The sequence below is a fragment of the Anomaloglossus baeobatrachus genome, chromosome 2, assembly GCF_048569485.1.
Source record: "Anomaloglossus baeobatrachus isolate aAnoBae1 chromosome 2, aAnoBae1.hap1, whole genome shotgun sequence".
NCBI classification, from domain to species: domain Eukaryota; kingdom Metazoa; phylum Chordata; class Amphibia; order Anura; family Aromobatidae; genus Anomaloglossus; species Anomaloglossus baeobatrachus.
In genome coordinates, this window is record NC_134354.1 from 695,167,374 (window position 1) to 695,177,300 (window position 9,927).

General features: G+C 45.6%; 1 protein-coding gene across 1 annotated transcript; it reads right to left on the reverse strand.

Moving 5' to 3' along the window:
* Positions 1-907: 907 nt before the first annotated feature.
* Positions 908-7,647, reverse strand: BCDIN3D (BCDIN3 domain containing RNA methyltransferase). The gene is made up of 2 exons (XM_075334546.1): positions 7,440-7,647; positions 908-2,294 (listed from the first exon to the last, which is right to left on the reverse strand). Exons 1-2 carry the CDS (start codon positions 7,641-7,643, stop codon positions 1,737-1,739), a joined length of 762 nt encoding a protein of 253 aa, XP_075190661.1. The 5' UTR covers positions 7,644-7,647; the 3' UTR covers positions 908-1,736.
* Positions 7,648-9,927: the final 2,280 nt, after the last annotated feature.

Sequence of the window (9,927 nt, forward strand, 5' to 3'; positions counted from 1 at the left end):
CTAGTCCAGGGCGTAACACCTCCAGCTCCAGACCGCGGGCCCCGAACTGTCCGTGTCTCTGCTTATCTCCTCCTGAGTGCGACCTGGCGCTTGCTGCGCCTGGAACAGACTGAATACTAAGTATGATGGCTCCTAACTACCTCTGTTGGTGCCCCACCTTCCAGGTTCCTGAACTAGTGGGCAAGAGGTCCCATACCTTATGATGGCGACCCCAGCACCTACCCTAGCCCATTCCCAGTGGAAGAGCTCCCGTGTTATGTGTTGGTTGAGTGTGTTGTTGGTGGTTTACCAGTGACGACTTCCACCGTATCCGGCATGAACACTGCACCTCTAGTGAGGTACAGTACCCTGTGGCGTCTGAAGCTGCAGGGGCGCCACAAGGGCAGTGCCCTCACCCTTCTGTACCAATTTGTTTACTGTAACTTGTATATGTATTTTGTATGTAACCCCTTCTCACATACAGCACCATGGAATCAATGATACTCTATAATAATAATTTCCAGGTTAACAGCTCACCGGCGAGATTATATAGCTAGAGAAAAAGAGGTAGGGGAGTGTTAAAAATATATCCCTTAAATATACTTTTCTTTAAATACGTGATAAGAAGCATGAGAAATAGACTTCAAAAAAATGTAAAAAATAAATGTAATTTATATTGAGTAAAAATAATTGACAAAAATAGAAGAGTTGATTAATTACAGAGAAGGAAAACAATAATATTGTTCTTTAGCTTACGTGATAATCTGTTTGAAGGTTATAGTAAAAAATAGTCTATTTCTTTACTAAATCATTAGAAGTCTTGTTCTTCATTCATCTTTCCCTGGATCCTGAATGGGTGACATGCTGGAGACCAGCATGTGTTGCTTTGCAGTAAAGTTCTTCGGAAGAATTGCCCTCCCCTCCCCTCCCCTCCCCAGCATGTGTCATGGTATATATGTCCAATGCAGCTGCTCAGAAGGCTATTTAAGGAGATTCTACTGTACGCATGATATAACCACTAGAAGTTTCCAAATTGAAATATATATATATATATATATACACACATACATATACATATATATATATATACATACATATATACATACATATACACACACACACACACACACAAGACTATGTGAGCAGCTATCTATATTCAGTACAAATACCTTAATCTTAATTCCTATAAGTATTGTTATCAATACTGCAGGATACATTTTGAGGACCAGATAATTGGTGAATGAACTTCATAGGAACACTTGCTCTCTATTATCTGTCATCTAAAAATACCAATAATCACCAGAAAGTTGTAAAATTGTCTTCTGTCAGCTGATCGGATTGATTATGCTGGAGAGGAAATATATATATATGCCATTGGCAGCACATTGCTCCATAAGATGTGCTACGGACAATATAATACTTGGTGCAACTATTTGAGATCGTTCTGTCCCATCACTGTGTGTCAGCCTGTGTAGTACACCGGCCAGTAGACAGGTGACAAGTAACTGGAATGGCTCGTTTAATAGCCTGGATTCGGCAGGTGCAATCCCACCATTGTTCACAGCATTTTTTAATTATTCAGTTGATTAAATCCATCATACGCACAAAACAGAGAAATAAATGACGGCGCACATCCCATTACATGACAGACACCAGCAGCGCCTGACGGTCCTCACTGATTGAAGTATGGTGTGATCAAGGGAACACAGAAATAAAAAATAAATAACCTTAAATATAAAGGATTAGCCAGAAAGGTTTCAGGGTTTTGTCATTTTAAAAAGCAGAAGACTCCTGTCCCAGCTTGTTGTTCCAAACCGGTGAATGAGCTCTGAGCTGCCATCTTTGATCATGATCTTGGTTATTTCCTTCTCCATGTCCCCACGGATGGACAGAGTATGAAAGTGATCGAAGTCTTGTTTGCCCAGCTTACGCAGTCTACGGGCCGCTGAGCGATAACACTTCCATGGTTGCGGCTCAATCAGTAAATAATCACACAATGTTTTCAACCGATTAAGAAACTCTACTAGGCCTCGATCACCGTGATTTAGGTGAATCCACATGGTAATGGACATGCAGAATCCAATATGGAAAGAGCATTGGCCAAACCTGTCCAAGAAAGTGTTCAAGGAGCCTAGTGATGGCCCTGCCGTGATGTCCAGGGTGGAGAAGGTGATGGCGTCAGGGTGAGGGTTTGTGGACTGAGCCCTGGAGATCAGGTCAGGGTCAATGTCACAGCACAGGAAGTGGGCACTGATCTTGGGCTCTGAACAGCCTTCTGACCGCATGAGATGGTTGAATAACGCAACGCTCAACTCCTGCAAAAGACAGAAAAGTAGTAAATACACAACCATTCACCAGACATACTGTAATAGGAGCTGACAACAGATGATCGGTAAAAAGCCAGGTGTCAGACACTCACCAATGTGAAAGTCATCAATATTCTTAGGTCTGGACAACCCCTTTAAGCATTCAAGGCCTATCCACAGTCTGAGCCACAACTCACTGGTAAGTCCCAGAAGAAGGTCCGATCAGAGAAGAGAAATCGGAGATTCATGATTGCTGGTTTCTGCATACACTTCAATAGATAAGTGGCCGTGTATGTGTGTGCGTGTGTGTGCGCGCGCGCGTGTATGTATGTATGTGTGTGTGTGTGTGCATGTATGTATGTGTGTGTGTGTGTGCGCATGTATGTATGTATGTGTGTGTGTGTGTGCATGTATGTATGTGTGTGCGCATGTATGTATGTATGTGCGTATGTACATATATATATATATATATATATATATATATATACATACACATACACATACATACATACATACATACATACACATATATAATATATATATATATATATATACACATATACATACATACTTACATATATATATATGTGGTTGGAGCTCAGCAGAGGAGGTCGGGGTCAATCCCAGGCCTGGCACATTGACTAGAATTTCCATCAATGTATCAGGGCTGGGATTGTCCCCGGCCTCTTCGGCTGAGGTCCGTCCACCTTTTTTATTTTCATTGATAAGGGCAGCACAAAAGTGAAAAACAGTTGCTACACAGAATATCCAATTTTATTTTTTTTACATCACAGGATCAGCAGACACGTATTGATAAATTCTGGTGATTGTTGGGGAACCGACTTGTAAACCCCCTAACAATCAGATTTCTCCAGTGATAAATGTGCAGCCATAGAGCACTGGGTCGTCTACAGAGACAGAACTGCTCTTTACATCTCACTAGAGGACCCCCATACACAATAGATGAAGGTTAGCGGTGTGAGGGGCCTCCCAAATCTCCCCCAATAGATATAGGGGGAGAGAAGTATTGGACTGGGAATTCCAATGGCAGATCTTTTTTAGGGGTGACAAGTCTTTTCTAGAGGATTCCAGATTTGGAATTTTGTTCTCCTTGTTGAGGAGACTTGAATGGTTGGCTGAGCGCTGGTGTTTATAGGACAGTCGGGTGAGACGGCGATCTGCAGGACAAATATTTAGCGGACAGTCTTTTAGTGTGTTATCTGCGCCCCTCTTCTCAGGGTCCCCCACATCTCCTTATCAACAAAGATTTGTGTTCTGTCATGATTATTGTGGTTTTTTGCTTCACTGAAAAACTCAACTGTGTTTATTTCTCTCTCAAAAATGCACAGTTCAACAGCGGCTCAGCGGGGACGAGTTCTTATGAAATCACATCCACTGTTAAATGACGCAGATTTTGTGAACACACACACAAAAAAAAAAAAAAACAGCAAAAAAGCTGCAGCATTTACCCTACATGTGAACATGACCATAAGGAATATCTTTGTTGCCCATAGCAACCACATTGCAGCTTCTCAAATACATTATTATTACCAATTCTCTGATCTTTCTGGGAGCAAAAAAAACGGAAAGAAAAACTTCATTTTTGGGACCTAAACATCAGGCGTCCATTTATATCCACACCACCCGCTGTCCGGCCCAAAAGAAGGATAGTGGGAGGTTTGTTTTTTAATTACATTAGATTCTATCCTACAGATGATTACTGCCGGTCAGACGTATAAGAGAAGACAGGAACAGAAACTTCCATTACTAAACGTCTGACGGAGCCGTTACAAATAAGGAAACTTTCTTTTCACTTTGATTTTTGCCTGAATCCATTTTTTACTACTGAATGTGTTAGAAAAGACCCCAAACACAAGAACAGATCCTATTTCTTATGAATGGCTTATATATCGCCATCATATTCCACAGCGCTGTACAGACGTCATCATTATGTCCATCGGAGATCACAGTCTAAGGCTATGTGCCCACAAGACTCTGTAACCGCGGAATTTGCTGCGGAAAACCTGCGGATTTATCTGGATTTTCTAGATAAATACGCAGGTTTTAGCAAGTACAGACACTCACCATGTTATCCTACGGGTCATGGGGAGTGTCTGTGTCCATGCTGCGGATGTCCCGCAGCCGCACGTAACTGCATGTCAATTATTCCTGCGGATATACCTGCGGAATTCCTGGCGGAAGTCCCTCCACTATGGAGATAGAGGCTGGGACTTTCACAGGTAAGTCGCATGAATGTCCCCGCAGCTATGGATAGCTGCGGAATCCAGGGATCAGCTGCGGGAAACCTGCGGCCGTACCTGCATATATGTCCGCGGGTACAGAGTCCCATGGGCACATAGCCTAAAGGCCACTTTACACGCTGCGATATCGGTCCTGATATCGCTAGTGTGGGTACCCGCCCCCATCTGTTGTGCGACATGGGCAAATCGCTGCCCGTGCCACACAACATCGCCCAGACCTGTCACACATACTTACCTGCCCAGCGACGTCGCTGTGACCGGCGAACCGCCTCCTTTCTAAGGGGGCGGTTCGTTCAGCGTCACAGCGACGTCACAGATGCGTCACTGAACCGCTGTCCAATAGAAGTGAAGGGGCGGAGATGAGTCGGACGAACATCCCGCCCACTTCCTTCCTTCCGCATAGCGGCCGGGAGGCAGGTAAGGAGAGCTTCCTCGTTCCTGCGGCGTCACACGGAGCGATGTGTGGTGCCGCAGGAACGAGGAACAACTATGTTACTGCTGCAGTAACGATATTTGAGAATGGACCCCCATGTCGCCGATGAGCGATTTTTGCACATTTTTGCAGCGATGCAAAAATCGCTCATAGGTGTCACACGCAACGGCATCGCTAATGCGGCCGGATGTGCGTCACAAATTCCGTGACCCCAATGACTTCGCATTAGCGATATCGTAGCGTGTAAAGCCCCCTTAAGGGCTCATTCACATGACTGTTCCGTTTGTCCTGGTCAGTTCCTGTTTTTTTGTGGACCTACTGACAGGACCATCTTTTCAATGTCTTTTGTGTAGGATTGAATGGCACATGGAAGCACTTCCGTGTGCATCCGATCTTACAAAAAAAAATTAGATCGAATGCCGTATGTCCGTTCAGTTATTATGGAACATGTCCTATTCTGTTCCGTAATTGCGGACCGTGACTCAATACAAGTCAATGGGCCCGCAAAATCCTTGGAAGCTGCACAGAAGCCCTTCTGTGTAGCTTCTGTCAGGTGCCCCTGCAGACTGTGTCCCACTCCCGTGCCAGCCCCGTAGCTGCTCGCACAGCAGTGTGCGAGCAGCCGCAGGGATGACAAACGCTGCCGTCAGGAGGTTAATTAAGTTCATTACTTGCTGTGACAATCTCCGCTGCCCTCTTGACGTCAACACTCGTCACCGAGTTCCATTGTCCGCCATGTTCTCACATCAGTATTGCGGGCTGTCACTGACGTCACTCAGGTGATCTGTGATCCCAGCTGGAGTCCGCCACCGGTGACCGGAAATCACCTGAGTGACGTCTCCGCTGACCACGTGGCTCAATTCACTTGCAGCCTGAATCTCACAGCAGGTGGTCATGTTCTATGGCTTTCGTTGTGAGATTCAGATGTAGTAGTGCAGGAAGCGTTGTAGGACCTTGTGTCGATTACGTCGGACCTGGAGGGGTGTTTTGGGGGTTCTTAAAGTGGTGAAAGAGGGTGATTTTTTAATCTTTTATTTCAAATAAAGGATTTTCAGGCATTTGTGCTTATTTACTTTCACTTACAGATTAGTGATGAGGGGGTGTCTCATAGACGCCTGCCATAACTAATCTAGGACTTAGTGGCAGATATTGGCTGCTATTAACTCCTTATTACCCCAATTGCTACTACACCAGAACAGTCGGTAGGAGCCGGGTAAAGTCACGGGACTATCGCATCTAATGTCTGCAGCAATTCTGGGCGGCTGCTGGCTGATACCTTTAGGCTGGGGGGCTCCCAATAACGTGGGTCTCCCCAGCCTGAGAATACCAGCCCCCAGCTGTGAGGCTTTATCTTGGCTGGGTAGCAAAATTGGGGGGGACCGCACACCGTTTTTTTTTATTCATTTATTTTACTGTACGATATAGACAAACCTACTGGCGGCTGTGATTGGTTGCAGTTAGACAGCTGTCACTCAGCATGGGGGCGTGTCTGACTGCAACTAATCAGACGCTAGTGAGCGAGGGAAGCACTGAATATGTATGAGCGGCCTGCTTTGGAAAAAGAGCAGTGTGAGCCAGCCCAGTGATCGGTGAGTATGTAGCGCTTGCTCCTATCCCTTTGCATCAAATTCTGTGCCCCATAGACTTTATATGGGGCCCAGCATCTGGACAGATACCGCAAACTGTATGTAACCCTCCTTCCATTTTTTTTTTGCGGTACGCAAAAAAAATGGAACTCATATGGATGGGACACGGCCCATATATGGAATGGATGCGGATGTCACACGGATGCATCCGTGGAAAAACAGGACCTTTTTTGCGGACCACAAAAACAGAACGGCCATGTGAATGTAGCGATAATCTCTATCAGTCTTTGGAGTGTGGGAAGAAGCGGGATCCACAGGAACACGCGGAGACGATACAATCTCCTCGCAGATCTTGTGTATCCTTAGCGTCCGTCCTCACGGCTCCTATCTGTAGAAGACTTGGGATTACAGTTTTACCATTTTTTAGTTATTTGGATGAGATCCACAGTATAATCTGACACAGTGGAGATGAGGAGCGGGAGATTCCCGTCAGGCCGAGTTGGCGTCCAGCCCGGTATATTGGATCCGGAGCGATCTTTGGCGCAGACAACTATTTTTGTCCATTTTTAAGTGACTGAATCTTACCTGATCCATTTTTTCAACATTGGAGTCTATGGAGAATGGATTTGGTAATTGCTATTGCTCTTCCATTTGTAACGGATCCAGTATGAAAAAAAGGGATCCTGTACAAAAGAAAGAACAGACCCACTCTCCATGTACAGAGCACAGAGCAGTGAGCAATGGAGGAGAATGAGGAGATGCTGTATAGACAATAATAAAGGCACAATATGACTTCCCAGCTCTCCAGGAAGCTCTTTACAACCCCCGTGTTGCTGGATCCCCACGTTTGCTGTTGCTCCGCCCCTTCACTCACCCCGGTGTTACAGCCGACGTCCAGCGCCAGCAGCGCCCCCTGCAGCCCACCAGGTCTCCGCAGGAGCTGCAGCAGCAGTCCCGGGGGCAGCACGCTTATGCGGGTCTCGGGGGGGTGAAAGCTGTAGTAATTAGGGAAGTTTCCATACTGAGCGGCTCCGGGCTCCTGACGCTGATTGGTCTCGGAATTATCCATCTTTACCATGTGATTGTTTCTGGCCGAACACAGAAAGGTGCTGCACTGCGGATTTCCGGTGAGCGGCCATCTTACTACTCCCAGCACGTGACCTCTCAGGCCGCTGACATGTTTGTACACCCGATAGAGGGATATTACTTGTGATACCGTTATTACATGATGTTTATAAGAGGTTCAGATTATACAATTATTTTATCCTTTCATTAGTCTTTGAAAAAGAAACAAATTCAGTGCAACAACACATCTAGGCCTGCCAGCATTTCCATCTAAATATATAGTTATGTACTTTTATTTTTTTTAACCCCTTTACAACAGGGCCAGTTTCAGTTTTGGGGCTTTTGTTTTTTGTTTTTTTTTTCCCTTTTCTTCCCAGAGCCATAACTTTTTTATTTTTCTGTCCACATAGACATATCACATTTTCGCACGTCAGTGATTCTGGTACGTATGTGACGGTTTTTATACGTACAAGAATAACGGACATATGCAGACCCATTAAAATCAATGGGTTTGTGTACACATTAGTGATTTTTCACTGCCCGTGTCTCGGTGCGGCATATACGCGTGTCCGTGTGCTCCGCACAGAGACAAGTCCGTTTTTTTCTGGCATCACTGATGTCCCACAGACCACACTATGGTGTGATCCGTCAAACACGTACCAGAAAAACACGGACATTGAAAATAAAAAGCTTTTTATACTGGCCTTCTCCAGCGACGCTCTGTTCAGCTGCTGCACTCTGCTGCTTCCAGGCTGGCTCAGTATTCTCATGCATATGCAGCCAACCCGGAAGTAGCTGCAGCGAAGGTCAGCGGTGGCCAGAAATGTGACGCCCTGGCCTATCAGGTCGTCACAGGGTATTGTGCAATCTGCCCTTCAGCACAGTATCCACCCTCCTTGGTTACGGGTCCTGGTCCTTTGGTGTTGCCAACAGGTGAGCAAATCAAAACCCTAGGAACACTTTGCACTGCACTCACCAGACACACAATTGGGGGGCCTGAAGGGAATAGGACCGCCCACATGGGGGGTTGATAGGCGAAAGTGGAAAAGTGACAGTCTAGCTGAGGAGAGTGAGAAGGGAAGTGGTGGTGGAAGGAGAAGGAAGTGACTCTCGTGAGGAGAGGTCACAGGTGGAGCAGGGCTCCTGAGTACTAGGTGGCAGACGTTGGTCTGGGCCTGGTAGGAGCTGGAACCCGGTTACAGGGGATAGTGTAAGAGGGCACGGACTGCCAAGGAGGGCGGCCGGTGGCCTTGAGCTATCACCGGGCAGGGGCAGGGCACGACGGGGTACGTGGACCCTAGGCCGGGAAGTAGCTTCATGCGTCCTGGTAATTTACCCGACGGGGGTGAAGACTTCAAGTGTCATCCCCAACCCGCTCCAAAATCGGGGTACTAGCTCACCGATGGGATAGGACTTTCCCAATACAGTCCAAAGAAATTCTACGCATGAACATGTTGTGTATATGGACTTTTCAAAAGCTTTTGATACGGTGCCACACAAAAGGTTGGTACATAAAATGAGAATAATGGGGATAGGGGAAAATATGTGTAACTGGGTTAAAAACTGGCTAAGTGATAGGAAACAAAGGGTGGTTATTAATGGTACGTACTCGGACTGGGTCTCAGTTCATAGTGGGGTACCACAGGGGTCAGTATTGGGCCCACTTCTTTTCAACATATTTATAAATGACCTTGTTGGGGGCATGCGGAGTAGAATTTCAATATTTGCAGATGATACTAAACTCTGCAGGGTAATCAATACAGAGGAGGATAATTTTATATTACAGGGAGATTTATGTAAATTGGAGGATTGGGCTGAGAAGTGGCAATTGAAGTTTAATGTAGATAAATGTAAGGTCATGCACTTGGGTAGAGGAAATAACATTTATGATTATGTACTTAATCGTAGAACACTGGGTAAAACAGACACAGAAAAAGACTCGGGTGTATTGGTGGATGGTAAACTTCACTTTAGTGGACAGTGTCAGGCAGCTGCTGCCAGGGCTAATAAAATAATGGGATGTATTAAAAGAGGTATAAGTGTTCATGAAAAAAATATAGTTCTACCTCTGTACAAGTCACTAGTGCGACCACACTTAGAATACTGTGTACAATTCTGGTCACCGATATATAAGAAGGACATAGCTGAACTAGAGAGGGTGCAGAGAAGAGCCACCAAGATTATTAGAGGAATGGGTGGGCTGCAATACCAAGACAGGTTATTAAACTTGGGGTTATTTAGTTTGGAAAAACGAAGGCTTAGGGGGGATCTAATCACAATGTATAAATATATGAGGG

Bases quoted from the DNA above. Each gene is read 5' to 3' on its own strand.
- BCDIN3D (XM_075334546.1), bottom strand. From the start codon at position 7,643: ATGGTAAAGATGGATAATTCCGAGACCAATCAGCGTCAGGAGCCCGGA. The intron at 2,295-7,439 runs GTGAGTGAAGGG...TGTCTTTTGCAG, and splicing joins ACGTCGGCTGTAACACCGGG to GAGTTGAGCGTTGCGTTATT.